Consider the following 24936-nt stretch of genomic DNA (forward strand, 5'->3'; position numbering starts at 1 on the left):
TCAGCACAGAGCCTCACGCGGGGCTCAAACTCACGAACTGTGAGATCATGACCTGAGCCGAAGTCGGATGCTCAGCCGACTGAGCCACCTAGGCGCCCCTAGACCTTGTTTTTAAAATATATAATTTGATTGCACTTTTTAAAAAAATCTGGCTAGGAAACATATATCTCTAATACACTGCCTATGTAGCAAGCACTCTTAAGACTTAAAGAGATACTCAGGTGGGTTGGAGTATCTGAAGTGCCTTTGGTTTTTGTTAAGTAATTATAGCAAATACCATTTATTTTATGTGAAAAAAGAAGCTTGCAAACTCAACATCATTTAATTTAATCAGTGTAGTGCTTTCTCACTCAGTCTTGTGTAAATCATAAACGCCTAGAAAGTACTTGTGTACATAAAGTTACAAAATTAATCTGAATTGAAGCTTTCTGATTATTATAGATATCCCTCTCCACAAAAATATCTGCACATATTATGATATGAATGGCAGGAAAACCTCTTGAAAATTTTCTCATTGGTTTAGGAAGGAGATAACAGGCAATTTTACTGGGTTTAAACTTAGAAGATAAATGGAAATAGCACTTCCTCTTAAAATGGACCAAAATAACCCTGCAAAATACACATAAAGTGTTTTATCAATATCAGTCTTTTACCAAAATAAGAACTTGAAAGTGAAAACTGCAAAGCCACATAGTTCTATGGTTATGAAAATATTCTAAGTATACCAAATTCTTAATTACTTCCAATATTTTGTTTTATTAATTCCATTTCAATGTCCACTACCTGGTTGTCATTCTGACATGTCATCAGAGAGAAAAAAATGACATTAAGATATCATAACATCTGTCATAGGGTCTCATCCAGAAATACCACCTTACATTTAATCATTACATCTTGTTAGACTCCTCTTCCCTGTGACAGTTTCTCAGACTTTATTTTGATGACCTTGACAGTTTTGAGGGGTGCTGGGCAGGTATTACATAGAATGCCCCTCGGTTGGGGTTTGTATGATGTTTTTCTCATGATTAGTGTGGGGTTATGGGTTTTGGGGAGGAAGACCATGGAGGTAAATTACCAGTCCCATTACATGATATTAAAAGTACATAGTATCAACATGACTTATCCCTCCTGTTGTTACCTGTGATCACCTGGCTGAGGAAGTGTTTGTCAGACTTCTCCAATATGATATTGAAGTTTTTCTTTTTCCCCCTCTTTTCATGTTGTAATCTTCAGAAGGAAGTCAGTATGCAGCCACATGTGGAGAGGAGGGAGTTATGTTCTTCCTTCTTGGAGGCAGAGGATTTACATAAATTATTTTAAATTCTTCTACATGGGAAATGTGTGTATTGTTCCCCATGTACTTATTTATTTAATGCTTATTTATAGTAGTATGGACTCATGGATATTTTATTTTATACTTTGGGTTATAATCTAATATTTATTTTGTTGTTCAATATATTCTAGCTTTGGCAATTGCAAACTTTTTGTTGGCTCCTGTGTCTCTTTGACATACCCCCATCATTGTCAATGTTGTGAGCATTTCCTTACTTTCTGGCACCACAGTGTACCTCAGTTGTACAACATTCTTTTTTGAAAGCTAGAAAACACAGATAATTAAGTAGGCTGCATCAGTCTCCATTGAAGGGAAAGATGCTGTCTCCATTTTTGATTATTGAGAACAATAAACAAGAAAGGTTAGTGTTTTTTCTACTTTATTCCATTTTTCAATATCAAATAATACTTGTTTCTGCCACTTAGTGTAACAGTTTTGCCCAGTCACCTTTGATTTTTTTCCCCCAGGGGGTAATCTTATTTGTGTGTTGCCTGTTTTGGAGGATCGGCGTGTATTTTGAATTTTCTTTTTCCTTTTTTGTTTCCTTAGCAGTGGAGTAGGAAAGGTAACAGCTCAAAGGATAAATTGAAATAATTAGCATAAACTTGTTCAGAGCAGCTCTACTATTACTGTGTCTCAAGTAATCAAAAAGTGGTCGTTACCCATCTGATAAACACTAGTTACCTCTAAAAGGGAAGGGTTATATAGAATGTTGGCTTTCTGTATTTGTGTAGTTTTGGAATTTTTTTAAATAATGAACTTACATTTCTTTTATAATCTGGAAAATAGTAAAGGCTTATTTTTAGAGTCAGTGGAGATGCAAAGAAAAAAACTTACCTTTTCTGTGGTTTGAAATGCTTTGGAACTTAAGGACTTTTCCCCCCACACCTGATGTACTCAAGACTTGTAGTTATTTTGCATTAATATTGTTTACCTGTACCTGTACTAGTGAAATTGGCATATCTGCCCAATTGTTTTATGTAATCGCAGTGCCTGCTTTAACATGGAGATTTTTGGTATTCTCTGACAGTCGTTTCAGAAGCGTAAAACTTTTCTTTAATGAAGTTACAAATATATTGTATGTAGAGAAGACCACTTACAAAAAGACATACAGTTTTGGTGTGTTGCTGTGGAAGGAATAGGTGGGAATCTTTCCCACTGGTTCTTTGTTCTGCTGCTTTTCCATGCTATCCTGAGACTTGATTTCTTTCTTTCTTTTTTTATATCCACTGGGTTCTCTATTCTATGCACACTGACCCTTACACCCTAAGGTTACTTACCTGTTCTTTTTCCTCTCTTCTTCACCCACCAACTTGGACCTGCCAACTCAAGGGAACCCCTCCACATTTTCCCTGGGATATGGCACGATCTCAAAATAAGAATGTCACTGCAGCCAGTAATCTGTTTACCTCCACACCCCCACAAGAGCCCCTAAAAAATGGCTGTCCCATTTCGAAATTAGGATATTTTAAATAAAACATTGATAGAGTTTTGTTTATATTTCTTTGTGCCATAAAATGTGTCTTTTTGTCCTCTCCGTGTGTTATTTTTATTTCAGTATACAGTAAAACAATCAGACATTTGTGTTATATAACTCAAAGCCAAAGAGGTTTTGTTTTACTATAACATTTTGTTGCCAGAGTTTAAATACAGCATAGTCACTTTCTAATAAAATCTTCTGCAAATCAACAAAAATAAGTTTAACTCTCTGTGCTCAGAATTCAGTTCAGTAAATACTAAGTTACTATTGTATGGTTCTGGAAATGGCCTTATGGTGTTTGCCCTCAGAAAACTCACAACCTAGAAGTGATAAGACACATATTCAAATGAGGGAGGAGCAGGAGTATTAACATCATTAGTGAGATGTAGATCAGGAGATTAGGTAAAGACTTCATGAACAAGGTGGCGTTTGAGATGAACTTCATCAGGCAGAGTCAGTGGGCAAGGGTGGTCTAAGCAGAGGCAATGGTTTGAGTCATGAGTGTTTAAAGGCAGAAAATAAAGGCACACTTGAAGACTAGTGAGTAGACCACTAGTAGTTGGAACATAGCTTACTTGTTTGGTAGTAGTGGGAGATAAGGTTGAAAATGTTGGTTGTGGCCCTGGTTTGGAGCACCTTAAATATAATATTGAAGGGTTGGAATTTTCTTTCAGTCATTCAGCAGCTAGGTACAGTGGTAAATCAAAACAGGCATGATCATCACCCCTGTGGAGTTTATAGCCTGACGTTATAATAATCCTAGAAATATGTGTAAAATTGCAGTTGTGATAAATGATACGAAACAAACAAACAGAAGGTACATGGTGCTATGAAGACATTTAAGAAAACAAAAACAAAACTTGACCTGGACAAGGAGATCAGGAAAGGTTTCCTTGAAGAAATGGCAAATGGGTTGAGGTCAGAGGGATGAATAGGAGTTAACTAAGTAAAGAAAGATAACAAAAAAGGAAGTATTTTAGGTAGAGAATAGCATGTGCAAAGGCCCTTGGTGGGGGCTGGTTAACAGGAAGATGACAAGTGTGAGAGACTGAAAGGTCCGGATGGTAGGATTGGAAAAGGTCCAGACACTATAGACTTCAAGGAGTTGGTTCTTTATCCTAAGAGTGATAGAAAGCAGGGAATTGACATAATGCAGTTTTCATTTTAAAAGTATAATTCTGGCTGTAGTGTGGAAAGTGAATCAGTGATTTCCAGTTAAGGTGGTTCCATAAATTCACACTTTGATGTACCACTTCTATACATCTATATATCAATGATAGATGAACTATAGAAACTACAAACTAAAAAGATATTGCCAAGCTCAAAAACAAAACAAAGCATAAATAAAACCTTCAGTAGAACTGTAACCACAGGCCTGCTTAGCTCTGAGTCCTAGAATAGGCATGGAGGCAGGGATTTAACTCCTTTGGGGTAGGAAAGACTAAAAGTGTGCCATGTGAATGGTGCTTTATTGTTGAAAGCTAGAGCAGGAGCAAAGCTTCTCAAAATGGCAGAGGAAGCTGGGGTACTGGGGTGGGGGGTTGGGGGGGGGACCTTTTAACTCCATTTGAAGTTAATGGCCTGTCAACTTGTTGCAAGCCCCAGGAATGAGACGGAAGAATACTCTAGGAACTCACCAGTGACAGAATCTGTGATATTCCCATCAACAAAGGACTCAGGAACTAGGGAGATGAGTAATCCCAAAACTTTTAGGCAGGGATAGGATCAGCATAATGGCAGCTAAGAATGTGAAAGAGAGAAAAGAACCAAAAACTCTAAACTTAAAATGAAAATAAGTCTACAAACCAAAACTCAAAGTGTGAAGAAATTTAATGCTAAGAAAGAAAACCAACAAAACAATTAAAACATAAATTTACAGGGGCACCTGGGTGGATCAGTTGGTTGAGCATCTGACTCTTGATTTCAGCTCAGGTCATGATCCCAGGGTCTTGGGATTGAGCCCAACAATGGGCTCCATGCTGAACATGGAACCTGCTTGGGATTCTCTCTCTTCCTCTGCTTGTCTCCTCTGCTTATGTGCTCTTCCCTCTCTCTCTCTCTCTCTCTCTCTCCCCTAAAATAAAATAAATAAAAAACACATAAATTTATAGATCAAATTAATTCTGTAAAGGTTCAAATATTTTAAAGTATGTTTAATATATTTGCTCAGATTCAAATGAATATATTCTATTTAAGGCAAGCAAGAAAATATGAAGCAAATGAAACAGAAACAGATGTTTAAAAGAATCAGAACTCTTGAATGAAAAATAGTCATTGAAATAATTCAGTAGACATAATAAACTCTAGACTGGCCACAATGAAAGAATTTATGAATTGGAAGTTGGTACTGAGAAACTCACCCAGAATGAAGCATAGAAAGATAAATTTAGAGAGGGAGAGACTAGGTAGAAGATGGACGAATCTTCAAATATTTAGGAAATAAAACAGATAATTTGGTAATGAACTGGATGGGGGGGGGGTTGTTAATTGGAGAAAGTGATCAAAGATGATACCAAGGAATGGGTTTGTTTAACTGGACAGAAGGTGATGCCATTTCCTGAGAGGTTGGAAAACAATTGGAGGGAAAATTATGAGTCTGCCTTTAGATATGTTGAGTTTGATGCCTCTGGGGTATCCAAAAGGAGATACCTAATAGATAATTGGGCATATAGCCCTACGATGCAAAAGAGGAGTCTGGGCAGGAGGTAGAAATTTTAACTCAAATGCCTATAGGTGATAATTGAAACCATCTGGAATGAAAAAGGAGTAATTCTAGGACCAAGCTTTAAGGCACTCTAATATATAAACCAGTATATAGAAGAGGATAAGCTTGCAAAGGACATGGAAGAGTACCTACAGAGATGATAGGTAAACTGGAAGAGTAAGTATGTTATGGCAGCCAAGGGAAGAGAATGTTTCAAAAGGGAGCAGAGATTAATATTTGCAAATATTACACAACTATCATGGGGGAATGAGGATCAGGAGGTGTCATTGAATATAGTGATATGGAGATGATTGGTGACCATAGAGTGAGCTATGGAGGTGGAGAGAAGGGATAAGCAGTCAAATGGAGTAGCTTGGACTACACACTCTGTGTGTCTCTCCTTTATCACTTACACAGAACATCCCACACATTACTTAACTTCTGACACCAGATGTGTGGGTTTTTCACACATCAAGCAATTATCTGTGATACCAGCTGGTTGTCCTACAATTGAGTTAAATTTTTTTGATACTAACTGCAGTTAGCGCAGACTCCATAAGTTAAGGGCTCTCCCACAAGATTCCCTATACCCCTTAAATACCAATTGCAGTTCCCAGGTTGTCACCTGTACTTCTGACTGATCAGCTATAAATTGGAGGTTCCCATGACCCCTCCTCAAGTTTTATCGTTTGCTAGAATGGCTCATGGAACTCAGGGAAACACTTATGATTACCAGTTTATTATATAATAAAGGATATGGTAAAAAATACAGATGAACAGCCAGATGAGGAAATACATACGGCAAGGTCTGGAAAAGTCCTAAGTACAGGAGCTTCCATACTGGTGGAGTTGGGGTGTGCTACCCTCTTGGCATGTAGATGTATTGACCACCCTAGAAGCTTTCCAAACCCCATACTTGAGGATTTTTATGGAGGCTTCATCATTTAGGCATGATCATTAACTCAGTTCCCAGCCCCTCTTCCTTTCCTGGAGGATGAGGGGCTAGGGCTGAAAGTTCCAAGCTTCTAATCATGGTTTGGTCTTTCTGTGGTGATCAGCCCCTGTCCTGAAGCTATCCAGGAACTCACCAGGAGTCACCTCCTTAGAAAAAAAGATGCTCCTATCACCCAGGAAATTCTAAGGAATTTAGGAGCTCTGCATCATGAACTGGGATTAGAGACCAAATATTAAAACAAAAGATGCTCCTAGTATTCTTATCACTTAGGAAATTATAAGGGTTTTAGGGACTCTGTGCCGGGAACCAGGGCAGAGACCAATATATGTATACTTTTCATTATGTCACAAGGAATAAAGGAAATTGAGGCTGTGAAGCAGGAAGGATAGAAACAGGGCAGTATCTGAAGGGGGATAAAGTAAGTAGACATGTGAGAGAAGATCCAGGTTGGGGTTGAAGCTGACTATGTAAGAGAAAAAGAGTGAATGGTTAGTGTATTAAAGAAGGCGGAAAGCAGTACGGTCCAGAGCATAGAAGGAGGAATTAGCCAAAACAGGAAGTATGGAAGGAAGAAGAACACAGTGTATACGGATATTTTCCAAGAGAGGATGTATTATTTGACTATGGAACTTTTTTCACAGAGCATTTTGAAGGGCATATTCTTCAGAATACACTTGGGGAAATTTTGCCTTAAAGCATAACCATCTTCCAAACTTTTTAAGTCATCAAGTACTATTCACTTGTTATATGAGAAGCTGTAACAGATATTCGAAATTAGTGTTTCTAATGCTTTTTAATCCTGGACTCCTTTTAGAATAAATTAAAAGTAATTTTAGATAGTAAAATGTTCTTTATACTTTCCTAAGATTAGTCTATAAAAGCAAAGAAATTGTATATTAATGTAGATTTAAACCTTATTTAATTTTGCTTGATCTTACCACTAATAACATCTAGATTTTAGTGTTAGGGTATTCTTTTGATAGAATTGATCATTTTGTTACTGTGTTGAGGCAAAAAAAAAAGAAACCTGAAAATCAAGCAAGAATATCCGAAAGGTTTTTTTATTGAATTAGTTAAATTCTGAACTACTAAATATGTACACCTTATGTAGTTATCTAGAGCTTGGTATTTCACAAATGGTATCTGTTATCTCCTTTAATCTGGCAACCACAAAAAACTTCCTGCAGAGGAAGAGGTAATTTTCTGTTTACTTACCCTTCTCCTTTAAAATTTTTATCTTCCACTTTAACTTTGTTACAGGTGATACTCATGTCACATGGTCGTGTTACTGGAAAGTCATATTGGGAGATGATTTGTAAAAGAAATGAGAAAATTAAGAATTTCACATGTGCCAGGAACTGTTCTAAGCCCTTTACGTATGTTATCTCATTTATTCCTCACAGCAGTCTTATAAGGTGTCATTTCTATTTTACAGATGTAGAAACAAGGGGTTGGAGAAGTCAAGAAACTTGCCCATGATAAATTTACAGTTAGTAAATGTCAGAATTGAGACTCAAACCCAGGCTCTCTAACAGCAGAGGCTAAGACTAATAACACTGTGTTATATTCTTTTCTATCGATCTTGCCAGCTTTCCATACATCTGTTCTATTAACAAAGAAAAGCAGCTTCAGAAGTGAAAGGAAAACCATCAGTGGCATTTGTTTATTTTAATTAAGTATTGACATGATCTTGAAATAGAAAATGTTCACAGTCTACCAGACACTTGAGACTTGTAATATCACCATAATTTTTTGCTTTTGTACATGTTGCTTCTGCAGTATGGCTAAGTTCTTCTTGCCTTTCAGGGCTCAGCTTGGGAATCCTCTCTCATTCCTAAAACGCCTTCCCCACATTCCCTGTCTTCTCCCAGAGGTCATCTTTTGTCTGGGCACTTGGCCTCTTAATGTGTGCTCTCTGAGTACCCTGCTCTCATCTCTGGTGTAGCATCAGTCACACGATTGCAATTATCTTAAGCTCCTTGATAGCAGGAACTGTTCTTTTTAGAAATTTCGACATCCAGCACAGTGTCTGGCATATGCTAAGTATATGCAAAAGGTTGAGTGAATGTTTGACCCAAAGTGTATTTTTAGATTTGTGGAATGTTTGGTGGCTATGATAGTGGTTCTTATGATAGACAACGTACCTTTTGTTTGGTTCTCCATTTCTTTCTGGTGAATAAGTGTTTTTTATATCCCTAAAGGCTTGAGGTCATCAGATGGGAGAGGAGTGGGGGAATGCTGTTAGCGAATTCCCTGAGTAGGGTAGAGGACACTGGTGTTACTTCTACTTCCCTTCGCAGTGAGAAGGGGGCCAAGCTGTAGAGTTAGAGGGAGGATAGTGGCACTCACGTAAAACCTCAGACTCTGTTGGTAGCTTATAGTTTACTGGTTAAGACCTCTGATTTAAATATTGGCTACGTCTACACTGTGCAGGCCCATAGCTATTTTATACTTTATATTCCCACCAACCAGCACCAGGTTTAAACCTTGTAGGTCAAGGTGATAGATCATTCCTAAATATTCACCCCTGACCTGAAGCCAATCTCTTTTTCTCCATCACAAGTCTGTAGACTAGCAACATCATCATATATCAGATGTCAGAAAAACTGCACACCATTCCCACCACCAATGTTTTTTGACCAGGTGACCTTAGGTAAGACAGTGAGCTTCTCTGGGCCTCATTCATCTGTTTTCTAATGTGAGAGTTTTTATGTTCATGAGACCATAGAACTAACCTGGATTGTTTCTCAAGGTCCATTCCATTTCTATTTTAGGACACATAATTTATATTAATTATTTAGCAGTGTTCCAGTGCTGCTCATTGAGAAAGTCGATGAGAAGTTTTCTTCTCTGTAGTGATTACACATTTGCCATTTGTTTGTCATTCAGCAGTGTTGAAATTCTAACACATGAACTTTATTGCATTCAGTATGTTGATTTTTAACCCCTGAAGTTTGCTGATAGTAGATTATTATCACGTGGAGTCATCTCTTTTTGAATTCTTTTCTCAAGGTGGTTGTGTTTCTTTTATATTTTCTTCAGGACTAACAGCCTAATAATGCTGAACAAATGAATACTGTCAAGCCATTTACCTAAGGACGCCAGAGCCTTTTGGGCATGCGCCTACATTTATATCCTACATGACATAAATGCTGAAGTGTTTTCCTAGGCCTTTTAACTCTCTACTCTTTTTTTTTTTTTTTTTTATGTTGAAAAAATTTATATTTAGATTTAGCCAGCTGGACTCAGTTTAGATGATCCCAATTTTGTTGGCAACATCCAAAGCATCATAGTCAGGAGCCAGTTGAACATATGCTTTCTTTTCTCCATCAGGCCTGATCAGAGTGTAGACCTTGGCCACGTCAGTGTCATAGAGCTTCTTCACAGCCTGTTTGATCTGGTGCTTGTTGGCCTTGGCATCCACAATGAACACAAGAGTGTTGTTGTCTTCTGTTTTCTTCATGGCTGACTCGGTAGTCAGGGGGAACTTGATGATGGCATAGTGGTCAAGGTTGTTTCTCCTGGGGGCGCCCTTTAGAGGATATTTGGGCTGCCTTCGGAGACACAGTGTCTTGGGCCCTCGGAATGTAGGTGACCTGCGGATCTTTTTTTTATGACTGTGGACGACTTTCAGCACTGCTTTCTTGGCCTTCAAAGCCTTTGCTTTGGCTTTGGCTTTGGGAGGGGCAGGGGCTTCCTTCTGCCTTCACTGCCATCTTCATGAAAGGGATTAACTCTCTACTCTTAAAAGAAAGTTTTTGAATGTAAAATAAAATAGTTTTATTGAAAAGCCTTACTTCCTGAAGGCAGAATTCAGATAACAAATATAAAGAACTGTAGTTGTCAGAAAAAAATACTTTCTTCACTATTACTATGCATACATTAATAGTTCATTGTCCTGTTCTCCACCAACAAAGAAACTGCAAAGTATACATTTTAACAGCGATGGTATCTGGAACAGGCCTCCTAACCCTCTAGTTTAATCCTTATCAGCTACTATTCCATGCTGAGACAATGCTTCCTGTTTCCCTTTTTTTTTCAACATTTTATTATGAAACATTTTTAAAATACATTAAAGTTTAAAGAATTTACAGCGAACATCTGTACACCCATCTCCTTGATTCTACTATTAACATTTTACTATACTTGTTTTGTTAGCTGTTTGTCTTTCTTTCATCTATTCATTAATTAGTGTGGATTTTAAAAATATATTTCAAAGTAGATTATAGCTGTCTATACCTATTCTCTTTGATCAGTTTATATTCCTGCCCAAACTGGCTGGATTCAAGTGCGCAGACATGACCACTTCTTCTGACTCCTCTTAAGTTCTTAACGCATATTACCAGCCTTATTGGTACAGTGCTGTCAGCTTATACAGAGTGGTTTTCACAGAACAGACCAGTAACATTCTAGAGTAACATTGTAGATCAGCACTATTCAATAGAAATATAATGTTAGATTAAATCTTCTAATAGCCATATAAAAAAATTAAAAGAAACAAGTGAAATAACATTAAATCTTATTTAACCCAGCATGTCCAAAATGTTATCATTTCAGCATGTAATTAATATTTTTTAAATTACTGATGAAATATTTTATACTCTATGTGAATAGTAATTTTCATAGAAATCCAGTGCACCTCAATTCTACTTAGTTATATTTCAAGTGCTCAATAGTAACGTAGCTAATTGCTACCATATTGGACAAGATAGTTCTAGACTTTTAAACCTCAGGAGTATATTTCTTCTGATAAATGTCCATGCCTGAATATAATGACTTAGCAATCAATTTCCTAATGAATGCAAAAGAAGTAGTGGTATTTATCACAGCAAGCCATACCCTTTTGTGTTGAGGTCATTTTTATTCTTAGTTCCCTTGTTAGAAACTTATTAGTCCCCCCCACTCTAATCATTTCTCTTGATTTCTTGGCATCAATACTTAGAGTTGAATTGCATTCCCTATAGCAATATTTAATGTATTTTTTATTAGTTTTCTGCCCCCTACCTCTAGTTTCAAGCTGTGCCAGTTTACCTTCTTCCATTTTTGCTAGAGCAGAGTCTCTAAAACAGATAAGATCTTTATATTGCAATTGTAAAAATAAAAACCAAATGCTAGTGTTAAAATATTAACCAGCATAGAATTATAAAAATTAAAAATTAATTAATGGTGAGATTGTTCTGTATCCTGATCGTGGTATTGATAAAACTCATAGAATTGCATATGTGTGTGTGCATGTGTGCACACACGCACAGACACACTCAAACTCACAAATGGAAAAAAAGAAATTGATTAGGTGTTACGAAGTTTTGACTAGGAGAAAGACATTTGGCTGAATAACTAGAAGAATATTCCTATGTATAAATTGAGTTATCGTTAATTATTTGTTGGAAGACATCTAAATTCTTTCTTTCTTTCTTTCTTTTTTTTTCCACTAACAAAATATTTAATTTCAGGGGCACCTGGGTGGCTCAGTCGGTTGAGTGTCTAACTCTTGATTTTGATTTTGGCCCAGGTCATGATCTCACAGTTCATGAGTTCAAGCCCTGTGTCAGGGTTATCCCTACTTGGGATCCTCTCTCTCTCTCTCTCTCTCTCTCTCCCTCCCTCCCTCCCTCCCTCCCTCCCTCTCTCTCACCATCACCCTCCCCCTGCCCCCCTCTCCTGGCCATGCTCTCTCTCTCAAAATAAATATATAAACTTAAAAAAAATCTAATTTTGGATAGTGAAGATGCTTCATCTCATTCTCTGTTTTCAGAATGGATGAGGAAAAGTCAAAGTTATATAAAACATTTCTGATTTCAGTTACATCTGGGTGGTTTTCATTTTTAACATTTAGCTCTTAGTTAGGAGTCTTGACTAAGCCCATGGAGAAGAGTTAGACTGGGAAGTCAGCAGAAGTGGCAGGAATAGCTAGTATAATGACAGTGGCAGAATTTCGTAAGAAGAAGCTCATGTTGGTAAGTGTTAATTATCTTGAAAATCAACACATGTGACTAGCTAGAAATACCTGAAACATTGCCTAATTTAGATACTAGATAAATAAACTAATTTAAATATCTGGAATACTTAGATATGCCCACTAAACTTCTGGAAAGAAAAAAAAAAAGAGCACAACAGTTCACCTCCTCCAGTTTTCTTCAGTAGAACAAGCCACTATAGGTTTTATGCCCACATCACATTGCACTATAATGGACAGTCATATATATAGGATTAGCTCAGTTGCTACAGTGGAACTGGTGAACAATTTTTAGTGGGTGTTCAACACTGTAAAGATTAATTTTCTGGTTTTTCTTAGGTACCCATTTTGTTGTCTTCACATTTCACAATCACCTTGTTCGTTTGTTTTTCTTTGTTTACTGGTTCTCACTTTGCTTTCTCTCTTCCATGAGAGCAGAGACCTTGCCTCTTTTATTCACTGCTATATTCCCAGTACCTAAAACCATGCCTTGCAGACAATAGCTGCTCAGTAAATATTTGTCAAAAGAATTAATGATTCTTTTATAGATGCATCAATAGACAAATAACTATCAATCAGGAATAAGTATCATGTCCCCAGTATTCAGTATACTTCAAAGGCTGTTAAAATGCTGCTGATGATAGAAGCCATACATTATTCTTTTATTCAACACTTGTCACATGTATTTTTTTTTTTTTTTTTTTTTTTTTGCCAGTCATCCTTCAAATAAGAGGAAAACACAGGGTGTTCTTTCAAAGAATACTGCCTGTCAGGGAAGCAGGTATACTGTTGAGATCTACAAATAGGAAAATAAAGGCTGAAATAGTCCCTATATTATTTATATTTTTGGAAAAGAGTTATATACTGTTTCTTTCCCTTTATGAATAGATAATCATAAACCAGCCTAAGTAGTGAAATTGAAGGACTTTACGCCAGAATAATATCCCAGTACATTAGGTCAGTTATCTGATAGCAGATTTTTTTCAGAAGCCCCAAACTAATATTGAATCTGTTCTCACTAGAGAATAGATTTAGAGAATAATTTTTTTAGAATTAAACTGAATGATTTTACTCTCTTATCTACTGTTGCTTTTTATAATTTTTTTTTAACGTTTATTTCTTTTTGAGACAGAGAGAGACAGAGCATGAACGGGGGAGGGGCAGAGACAAAGGGAGACACAGAATCGGAAGCAGGCTCCAGGTTTTGAGCCATCAGCCCAGAGCCCAACGCGGGGCTCGAACTCACAGACCATGAGATTGTGACCTGAGCTGAAGTCGGACGCTTAACCGACTGAGCCACCCAGGCGCCCCTACTGTTGCTTTTTATAAGAAGGATGTATCATTAATAGACAGATGCAAAGGTTGTGAGGTATTATAAATTCTTTTTTTTTTTTTTTTTAATTTAGAGAGAGAGAGAGATAGGGAGCAAGAGCAGAGAGGGGCAGAGGGAGAGATTGAGAATCCCAAGCAGTCTCCATGCTTAGCGTAGAGCCCAACACGGGCCTCAGTCCCACAACACTGGGATCATGACCTGACCCAAAATCAATAGTTGGTCACTCAACCAACTGAGCCACCCAAGCGCTCCTATAAATTCTTATTCTGATTTGTATCAAGCAACAGGCAAGAATGGACGTGCCCTTCTAAAATAATACTTTTATTTTTATTTATTTATTTAAAAACTTTATGTTTATTTTTGAGAGAGAAAGAGAGAGTGCAAGCGGGGGAGGGGAAGAGAGAGAGGGAGACACAGGATCTGAAGCGGGTGCTGACAGCTCAGAGCTTGACGCTGGGCTCAAACCCGTGAACCATGAAATCATGACCAGAGCCAAGGTCAGACACTTAACCGACTGAGCCACCCAGGCGCCCCTTCTAAAATAATTCTTTTAAGTGGCTGGGTGCCTAGAGTACTTTTTGAGTTTAGGCTCTCATACTTACCAAAGAATGGCAGAGTATTATTATTTTTTAATCTTTAAAAAATGTGTTTAGGGGCGCCTGGGTGGCTTGGTCAGTTGAGTGTCCGACTCGATTTCAGCTCAGGTCATGGTCTCACAATTTGTGAGATCGAGCCCTGCATCCGGCACGGCACTGACAGCATGCGGAGGCTACTTGTGATTTTCTCCCTCTCTCTCTGCTCCTTCCCTGCTCGTGCGCGCGCGCGCACACACACACACACACACACACACACACACACACACACTTTCTCTCTCTCAAAATAAATAAGTAAACTTTAAAAAAAAATTTTAATAAAAAAACTTTCTAATGTGCTTAATAAAAAATGAAAAGAAAAAAAATACTCTGGTTAGGATCTAATGTGGGGCTCTATTCTCAGCTCTGCTGCTACCTCCCTTTATGATTTGGGTAGTTTCCTTTTTGAATTTTATAAATTCCTATTTATAAAATGAGGAGACCAGGCTTAATATACTAAGAGACTCTCAGTTCTAAAACTTAGTGATTCCAGCAGACTCCCTGTGAAAAACAATGCATTTCTTCCAAAAGAGGGTGCTGTGGTATTTCTGAGAGCTTTAGCATTTTCTTGAAAAGAACTGAACAGAGGTAGAATCTCAGCTTAATTTTATGTCTTCAGACTACCAACCTTTGAGAAATAGCATCTCATACCCTAAATTTATATAGATAAGGTAATATAAACCAATTCTTAATGTTATTGATGCTTCTAAAAGCTTTTCCTTAATGTTGACTTTAGAAAATCTGGCAAATAATATTTCAAAGAAAAAATTTTCAGTACACATAATCTCAACACTCAGTATTAATATTTTGGTGTATTTCTATTCTTTTTTTTTGTCTCATTCAATTTTTTACCAGTGAGTGTGTATATGTGGGTGTGTGTGGGTGTGTGTGTATGTAAATATATATATGTATATGTATATATATATATGTATGTGTATGTATGTAGAATGTGTGTATATGTATATATTTAGATCTTTGATCTATTTCAGTTGATTTTTATATATGGTATAAGGTATGATCTAGCTTGACCATAAATGTGAATATTTATTTCAGTACCCTCAATTCTATTCCACTGATCTGTATGTTTGTTCTTATGTCAGTACCACATAGTGTTAATTACTGTAGCTTTGTTGTAAGTTTTGAAAATGAAAAATGTGAGTCTCCACCTTCTTTTTTTTATTGTTTTGGTCATTCTAAGTCCCTTAAATTTCCATGGGAATTTTTTGGATCACCTTGTCAATTTCTATATAAAAGCCAGCTGATGTTTTGGTATAGGGATTACATTGAATCTAAAGTATCTTGTTTTCATTTGTATTTTTTAAGTAAATAATGGGACTGACAGTTTTCATGTTTGTTAGCAGTTTCGATTTCTTCTGTGAATTTATGTTATTTCTGTAAGTTTATATGTTTATGCTTTTTTTTCTGTTGGGCCTAAAATTTATTTTGTTTGTATGCATTCTTTATAAAGCAAGTATATTGGACCTTATTATATTTATTGCAAATATTTTCCCAAGCTTTTAGTTTTTAAGTGGCCTAATCTAATTTTTTCTTTGTTTCTTTGGAAAATTTCCCCCTTCCTAAATTCATTCTTGTTAGGAAATCAGACGAATCTTGGCCACTGTGGTCCAAAAAGCCATTTAGAGGTAGATTACATTTTTAAACTTATTTTTAAAATATATAAATAGAACTGTTTTATTAGTCCTAAAACAAAAAAATTTTAAATACTTTATAATAATTATATCAGAGATGTTGTCAGTCTATCCTAATTCCTTAGTTTTATTTTGGGGTTGTTTTTGATTCCCCCTCTGCCCCACACCCCACAACAAACCTCACCAAAGTACCTTGGTATAATTTGCTAGATTTACTTGGTGTTAAAAGACTTTCCTATGCACGCACACATCACTGGGTTTTCAGTAGAGCAGTGTAACTTCAAATTTTTACATGTAACCTCCTTCAAGATTCCCGTGTTCTTTTAATTCTGAGAAAGACTTTGATTTGCCTTGCCTTGCCTGTGTTCTCTGTTCTTAGTTATTTTCCTGTGTCAGAAACTGTAAGAGTGGCTATCCTTTTTTCATTTTCTTTTCTTTCTTTTTTAATGTTTCTCATACTAATTAGCCAGCTTCAAGCTACAGAGTTTCTTCTTATTTTTTTTTCTGTTCAGTCCTCTTCATTCTCTACCTCTTTCATCTCCTTCTTTCTAACTTGCTCTCTAAAGTAGAACATTCCTCGTTCTATCTTAACCAGGAGTGTTGAGACCGGATAGCGTAGCCCAGGGGTTCTTAAACTTGGCACTATTGACATTTTAGGCCAGATAATTCTTTGTTTGAGGTTATGTTGTTCATTGTTGTTGTTGTTCACGCTTAGCAGGATCCCAGGCCTCTGCCCACTTAGATGACAGTAGCACTCCCTATCCTCTTTCCCAGTTGTGAAAAACAAAAATGTCTATAGACATTGCCAGATGTCATGGGGGCAAAAATCATCTCACCATTAAGAATCCTAGAATTGACAAAGACGAACCAACTGTTCTCCTTCTAAGATGTAAATTCCTATCCCAACCATATTTTCTTCACTACCTTTTTCTTCTTTACTCCCAACCCAAAACCAAGTAAAATTCTTTCTTCCTACCCACCAGATCTATACCTTGATGCCATTGGAGAAGCAGCCCTCATATTATTCATACCATATATTTCGGCATTGTGTGCTCTACCCATGCCACTATCTGTTAATCAAGTGACCTTACATCTCTCTGATGGCTTCATCTATATAAGGAGGACAAATACCTACCCATTGGATTTTAGTGAGAATTAAATTTAAAAATGCAATTTAAATGTTGATAAGTGCTCAGTTAATAGGTGATGTTATCATCATCATCACCATTCCATTGCTTACCTCCTCTAGTGAGCTGACTCTGAGATATCACATGGGCACATCTCAAAAATTTTCCCAGATTCTACCACTCTACTCTTATTTCAAGCTAAAAATAATCTCTTTCTCTTTGGAATTCCTATTTTGTCTCTGTCTTGTAGCATTTGCCACTCGTTATGTTATAGTTTGTTTTTGTTGTTGTTATTTGTTTGTTTTTTTAATTTACATCCAAGTTAGTTAGCATATAGTGCAATAATGATTTCAGGAGTAGATTCCTTAATGCCCCTTACCCATTTAGCCCATCGCCTCTCCCACAACCCCCGCCCCCCCAGTAACCCTCTGTTTGTTCTCCATATTTAAGAGTTTCTTATGTTTTGTCTCCCTACTGGTTTTTTTTTATTTTTTATGTTTATTTATTTTTGAGAGAGAGAGAGACAGAATGCAAGCAGGGGAGGGGCAAAAAGAGAGGGGGACACAGAATCTGAAGCAGGCTCCAGGCTCCAAGCTGTCGGCATAGAGCCTGATGCAGGGCTCGAACTCACAAACTGTGAGATCACGACCTGGGCCGAAGTCAGATGCTTAACTGACTGAGCTACCCAGGCACCCCTCCCTCCCTATTTTTTATATTATTTTTGCTTCTCTTCCCTTGTGTTCATCTGTTCTGTGTTTTAAAGTTCTCATATGAGTGAAGTCATATGATATTTGTCTTTCTCTGACTGACCAGTTTTGCTTAGCATAATACCCTCTAGTTCCATCCACGTAGTTGCAAATGGCAAGATTTCATTCTTTTTGATTGTTGAGTAATACTCCATTGTGTATATATACCACATCTTCTTTATCCATTCACCCATCGATGAACATTTGTTACAGTCCATGTTTTTTCTTCCCTATATGTCACTCTATTTCTTGCAGTTCTCTGTATTTTCACCTTTGTGGCTCAACACATTCTCACATAGTACACTGTCATTAAATATTTTGAACAACTAAATAAATTTAGACACTGGTGGACCAGCTCAGGGTAGCCTGTTAACACCAATAGAATAATAACTTCGGAGACACCATGACAGATGGCTTAAGAGCGCAGGAGCAAAGGTATCTGGGTTTGGATCTCCCAGATCTGGGTTTGGATCTGTCTTTCTTATTATCTGTGTGCAACCCAACTCCATCACACACTAGGCTGTTTGATAAAATGGTTTTGTGATTAGCAAATAAAACTTATATTGGAAGGAGAAAAATATTCCTTTTTATTTAAAGTATTTGGTCTTATGAAAACAATTTCGAGGTGTAAAAATCACTGGTGACATATAGTTAAGATTTATTCCTTTTTCTTAGTTGTGCTATCCCCCTTTTTAATTAACAATCCAAAAAGTGTGAAATTGGAATGTCATTATTTTTGGGTATTTACAATTTCTTTAAAGGCTTAAGAAATAGTCACAGATTTTTTAAAGCCCATTTTGTAAACTAATAGCAAGTTATGGGCAGAGTAAGATGGGCCTACAGAAACATTTTTTTCTACAAAGGGACATACAGCATTTATGAAAGTTAGTGGCCTACACGTGACGTTGTTTAGACACTGAGTATTTGAAAAGTGTTTGGTGGACCCTCAGAAGAGCATACTTTGTCCCTTACCTGCATAATTTGGATTAGCTACCATTTCCTAAGTGACCATACATGACATTTGGATGTAGTCCACATCTAAATCCTACGTGTTAGACATAGCTTCATGCATTTGTTAAAGATAAGTTGGTACCATCAACTTCACAACATTACCAGTTAATTTTTTTGTAGTTTCTGTATGCCAACAGAAATGCTACTTGATTGTATTAAAATACTTACCCTTTTCTTTACTGCATGAAGAGTAGAGGTGTCAGTTTCAGGAAACATCGCAGAAAAGCTTTCCTGAGTGGTAGCTTTCCTTATGGTCTCGGTTTTTCTGGTTTTCTGGGTTTTTTTTGGTTTTGTTTTGTTTTGGTTTTTTGCTAAGCAGGAAATGACTAGAAACAAAGATTCTTCAATTTAGAAGTTCTCACGAATCTACTTGTCTCATTTCTCCCTGTCTCCATATTCATGTCTCTTTCTCAGTGTCCCTGACCTCTCTCCTTCTGTCTCTTGTAGTCCTTGGATTTAGGACTCATCTGGGTAATCCAGGATGATCTCACCTTGGAGATCCTTAACTTGATTACATCTTGAAAGACTCTTTTCTCAAACAAGTTCACAGTTTCCAGACATTAGGACATGGATATATCTTTTTGAGGTTCACTATTCAACCCCACACCCTAATCTCACTCCACTTCCTGCCAGGTTCACTTTGTAACATCCTGATAAGAAGCTGCAATGTTCATGGTCATGGCACATTCATCATTTCTCATCTCTACCTATCTTGTTTATGAGCAGTTCTAAAGGGTAAAAAATCTTCTTTCTGTTGAGCCAAAACCTGTTCTGGGATAATATTTGACAGTGGGTTCTAGATCTCCTATAAAGCTATATGGGATAAGAAAAACTTGTCCCATGATTCTCATGTTCGGGGAGAATAACACATGTACTGCTTCTCTAGCATTCTGACACAGTCTTCTAGGGGTATGAGATCCTTTCCAGCATATATACTACCACCATCACCCTCCAAAAAAAAATCCCATTAAAAATATATTAAATGAATATTTAATATCATTGTGAGCCAGTTGTGATGGACATGTCATGAACTTCCTCCAGGAGGGTGGAGAATGGACAAAAGATTGAGAAATGCAATCTCAACCTTCTTCCTCATGACAGCCATTCAGGTAGATGAGGACAACTATTTATATTTCCCTGAGTCTTGTTTTCTGGAATCAATACTTTTCATTTCATTTACTCCCCTATGATATGGCTTCCATACCTTTCATTCAGAAAGTATTTATTGAGGGCCTAATATGAGTCAGGCACTATGTTAAGTATTAGAATGATGTAAGGATGAATATCCCAGAATCTGTGTCATCTAAGACTGTAGTTTGGGGGAGGATGTAAACAAATAAATTGTAAAACACTGTGGTAAATATTTGGTAAGCTTACGTATAGGATACTGAGAGAGCATAGAGGAATAACTAAATCAGTAGTGATGAAGTGAGATCTAAACTGAGACCTGACAATCAAGAAGAGAGGAGGGAGGCAGGCAGATTTATGTTCCAGGCAGAAGGAGCATCCACATTCACTTCCTATTTTGGAGCCATGCCCTCCCACAGGGGAAATCAAAGATGGCTCCAAACAGTTCTTCTTGTTGCTCCTTGGAACCAAGGGGCAGGCCTGAGGCTGGGGTAAGAATGAGGCACTCACCTCAGCTGTAGTATTTAAGGAGATGCCCCAAAATGCAGTAATTAATAAGGATAAATGTTTTAATGCAATATTTTAAAAATCACAATTAATGTAAAAAAATCCATGATGGGAGTGCCTGACTGACTCAGTTGGAAGAGTATGGGACTCATGAGCTCAGGGCCATGAGTTTGATCCCCACATTGGGTGTAGAGATTACTTAAATAAGTAAATAAACTAAAAAAAAAAAAATCCGTGATGAACAAAATATCGAAATTTTACAGAAAAACTGAATCACTGTTATTGATTGTCCCTTTTGTCATAGGCACCGGTATGGCTTGGCATGGCACTATTATTGAACCTGTCTTTCTTTAAATTTTGATATTTTGTTCATCGTGGATTTTTGTGCATTGGTTTTGATCGTGCAAAATACTGCATTAAAGTACTGTTCATCTTATTCAGTGAATTTTTTGGTGCCCCTTTAAATTTTGTGCCCAAGGCAAGGGCCTTAGTCACCTCATTCTGGTCCCAGCCCTGTAACTAAAACGGACATACAAGATCCATGCTTAGCCAGGTGGGCTTTTCCTCCTGGGACTTTGACTCTGGAGGATATAAAGACACAGATGCGGTTAGAGACATTTCACAACGGCAGTGGAAGTCTGAATCCTGCCCTACTGTGACTGTGGTGTGTGTGCCTGCATGACATACAAGCATGCCCACCTGAGGGTCCAGTGGCGGGCCCCAGAGGCAGTGTCTAATTAACCACTCCTGTGGCATGACCTTGGTTGTGTTACTACTCTGACCTTCTTTGGTCTTGTTCCTCTTCTGAGCTGGTGTTGTGGTATTCGAGATTTATATTTCCTTCCTTTTTGAAAATTAGTCATGTTTGTTTATCTCCAGACTTCCATTCTTCCTTCTTTAGAGATAACCAGTAATGGCTGCACAATTATATATATACGTTTTCTTGGTATCTTAGGATGAAATTCATCCAGGCCTAGAAAAATGAACTCTCTTGGAGTAATTATTTTTTTCAGTCACTTCTCTTGTACTTCTTTTCTCATTCAGTCTTTTGTGCAGCATTTCCAACTTGAATATAACTTGGAACTTTTATTTTCTGTTGTCCATAACTTACAAATTGTAATAGTCATTGGACCTGAATATATGAACAGCAGAGATTAAAGGATGCCAGGCTCAGTGGATCTCACCAAAGACCAGCACCAGAGGCATCCATGGATGAAAACAAATGATACTCACCAAGAAACAGCTGGGAGACATTATTCAGTATTTATTACACTCAGAGTCCAGTATTTGGAAAGAATGGCCTCAAAAATTGGCATATGTGTAACAGTACTACAGATTTGGTTCAAGAACTTCAGAGCATATTCAGTAAAAGCAACAAAAAGCTCAAAATAACAGTTACCTACAGAAAAAGTCATGAGAAATACGGACATACCACTCAGATCCACTAATGGGGCTAGCCCTGTCTCCCTGATTTCTGTAGATATCTGGCACCCCCAGTCCAAGTTAGCATGTCCCGATTTTAAGGTCCCCATAGACCACTCTGATGGCCATAAAATAGCTTATTTTGGATACTGCCAAGTCCCTAACACATACTGTCTTTGCCCCATTTTGTACTCTCAAGTTCTTTTCCCAGGCTGAGATTCTAATTCTCTGGTCTCTTTGCTAGGTAGAACTTAACCAGCAGTTCTGACCTGAAGGAGAAGCAGGGTGGGGCGGAGGGGGGAGGCAGGGAAGAGCAGGAAACAAAAAGGTCATGTGCTTAGGAAAAAAAATAATCTCCTTCTGGGCATTAACTTTCTTGATGTTATTGTAGTGAGTTTGCACCACTTTTTGTATTCATCCTTTAATAAATGCATCTCTACCTGTGTTTAATTTTTTTCTTTAGTTGCTTCTCTCCTTTTTTTCTCAATAGAGTCAATAATATTACAATTTTGTTTTTAAAGCCTTACCTTCCACTTGTCTTAGGTTATACTCCCTGTTAGAATTTCTAGCTTGGAATTACTCCATACTATGTCTGAACACTTTGACATTTTCTCTCTCAGGGTCTAGGGTCCTCCCATGGGAAATGTTTGCTTCCTTTGCTCTTATAAAGTCCAGACTAGTGAGGACCATCATGTCTTTTAAAGCCGTTGTCACATCATCTATAGTTTCCTCCTCGACAGTCTTTATACTCCTGAATGGCAGTTCTCTTTGTTGTTTCCTCTGCTGAGAAATGAAATTGTCAATATGATATCAACTTATCAGGTGCTCTACTTTTACCAGAATGAAACCTCTCACCCATGCTGGGAGAGGTGACATTTCCCGTTACTACTGTATATCGTGTCTATATCTGTTTTGTAATCTGTATTAGAAAAGCATCACAGTTCGTCAACCACAACAGCATCATTAGAATAGAACATACCTTTCCATTGTCATGAGTCTCAGTGACACTTGCCTCCATGTGTTAACCTTTCAAGTTTTCCTTTTCTTGTTATCCATGTTCTAGAGATTGTTATTAGGAATAAGGCCATTATCTTACTCTCCATCTACTTGATTTTTCACTGATAAATTATTGAAAGGCTCTACTATAGTATTCTTTAGGTATTACACCAGCACCTCTATGTGGGAGCTCTTCTTGATTTTACATGGTCTTATTGAGACTTCAGACCCCACTCTATCTGCAGCTTTAATGTGTACTGTCATATATCTAACAGTGGAAATGATGCATATCTTCTTGTATCCTCTCTCTATGTATTCCCCTGCTGTGTGTGTGTGTGTGTGTGTGTGTGTGTGTGTGTGTGTGTGCGCCCTTTAATTTCTTTAGGGTCATGGCAGATTTGGAGGCAGTGAACACTTAAGCACCCTGAGTAAGAGGTATACTGTTTCCTGGATAACTATCTTTTAACTAAAATTATAGAAACAGAGTTAGAAATCATAGCAGGGGGAATGAAGGACAGACAGTAAAGTCAAAGCAGGGCTTTTTCAAAAACAGAAAACCATTTTTTAAATTATACCTAGTGTCATCATAATATGTATATCTGGAGATCTTCTCGATCATGGCCATCAGAGTGGTCTATGGGGACCTTAAAATTGGAACATGCTAACTTGGACTGGGGTGCCAGATATCTACAGCAATCAGATCAATCTCAAAGTTTTTAAGTCAGATGAACAGTGGGAATATTGAGGACTGATATTATTTACCAAACATTCATGTAGCACTTCTGTGGGAGACAGTTCCAAAGTGCCTTATAAACAATAAATTAATTTACTAAATCATTTAATCCTCATAAAAAACAAATCCTCCTATCAGGTGAGAACCAGTATTAGCTCCCATTTTGTAGATGAGGAAACTGAAGCTTAGAGAGATTAGGTGACATCCCTGAGGTCACAAAGCTAGTTAAGCAAGAGCTAGAATTTGAATTAAAGAAATCTAGCTTGAGCCTATGCTCTAAACACTACATAATGCAGCCTTTCCAATTTATTTTCTTTCTAAAGTTCCAATGGAAAAAAATGTTACAGCCTATACTAGAAAATACCTAAAGAACATGAAACATTACTGAAACAACAACTAATTAAGGATTTTATCAGATGTGTAGCACCTTGACCTTCATAATTATAACTTTCCCCAAAGCTACCTAATTACAATAGTGTTCCCTCCCTGGTAATTATTGTCTCCTTGGTTCTCTCCCCATTTCCCAACTTTGAAATTACATGGTTTGTATCTAGCTCTTGTTTATCTTTGACCACAAACTCCTTTTGGTTGATTGTGGTATGTTTTGGGTTGGGATTGTGGGAAGTTTATTGATTGTTTCCAGGGTTACACTAATGATGTCTTTTCATCTATTTCTCTTTTAGCTTAATTATAATTTTTCCTGATAATTATTTCCACCTGTCCATGTTCATATCTAATCATTGATATTGATTGGTTTTGCTAGTATCATAAATTAATTTTTCCATATCTCTGCATATATTTGTGTTCTTTTCTGAATATATTGTTCTTGATTGTTTTAAAAGAAACTCTGTTGTAGTTAATTTTATGTAGTATAACATACCACATACATAAACTTATTAGGAACTCTGAATAAGAGAGCCTCAACACTTGAATACCTTGGTAGGGCATTTTTCTACTGTAGTGAAGAGAGACCCAAGAAATGAAATCAGTAAACAAAAGGCTAAGGATTCTAATACCTGCCCTTCTTCCCAACATTTGGTATATTTTAGAATTTGTTATGCTTTCCTTTCTGGTAGTTACGACATCTCCCTGGCAATAGTACAATCTGTCTAATCTATAAATTAATGATTAGAAAAGAACTTTAGAAGTTTTAGCTCCTTGTAAATCAAATGCCCCTAGCCTAACCACAGCTCTGACAAGTTATAATATTAAGTTGTCACTAGA

The 24936-nt window shown here is 37.2% G+C and overlaps 2 protein-coding genes across 3 annotated transcripts in view; one reads left to right on the forward strand and one right to left on the reverse strand.

The window, feature by feature from the left end:
- The window catches only part of PRORP (protein only RNase P catalytic subunit), a 131466-nt gene that overhangs the window by 68271 nt on the left and 38259 nt on the right, over positions 1-24936 (forward strand). The window lies entirely within an intron of this gene.
- Positions 9661-23001, reverse strand: LOC109253270 (60S ribosomal protein L23a-like). Its single transcript, XM_053888696.1, has 3 exons — positions 22963-23001; positions 22564-22763; positions 9661-10176 (listed from the first exon to the last, which is right to left on the reverse strand). The coding sequence occupies exons 1-3, from the start codon at positions 22999-23001 to the stop codon at positions 9723-9725; spliced, it is 693 nt and encodes a 230-aa protein (XP_053744671.1). The 3' UTR covers positions 9661-9722.

This window comes from Panthera pardus, unplaced genomic scaffold (assembly GCF_024362965.1).
Source record: "Panthera pardus isolate Hobbes unplaced genomic scaffold, ASM2436296v1 HiC_scaffold_24, whole genome shotgun sequence".
Taxonomy (NCBI): Eukaryota; Metazoa; Chordata; class Mammalia; order Carnivora; family Felidae; genus Panthera; species Panthera pardus.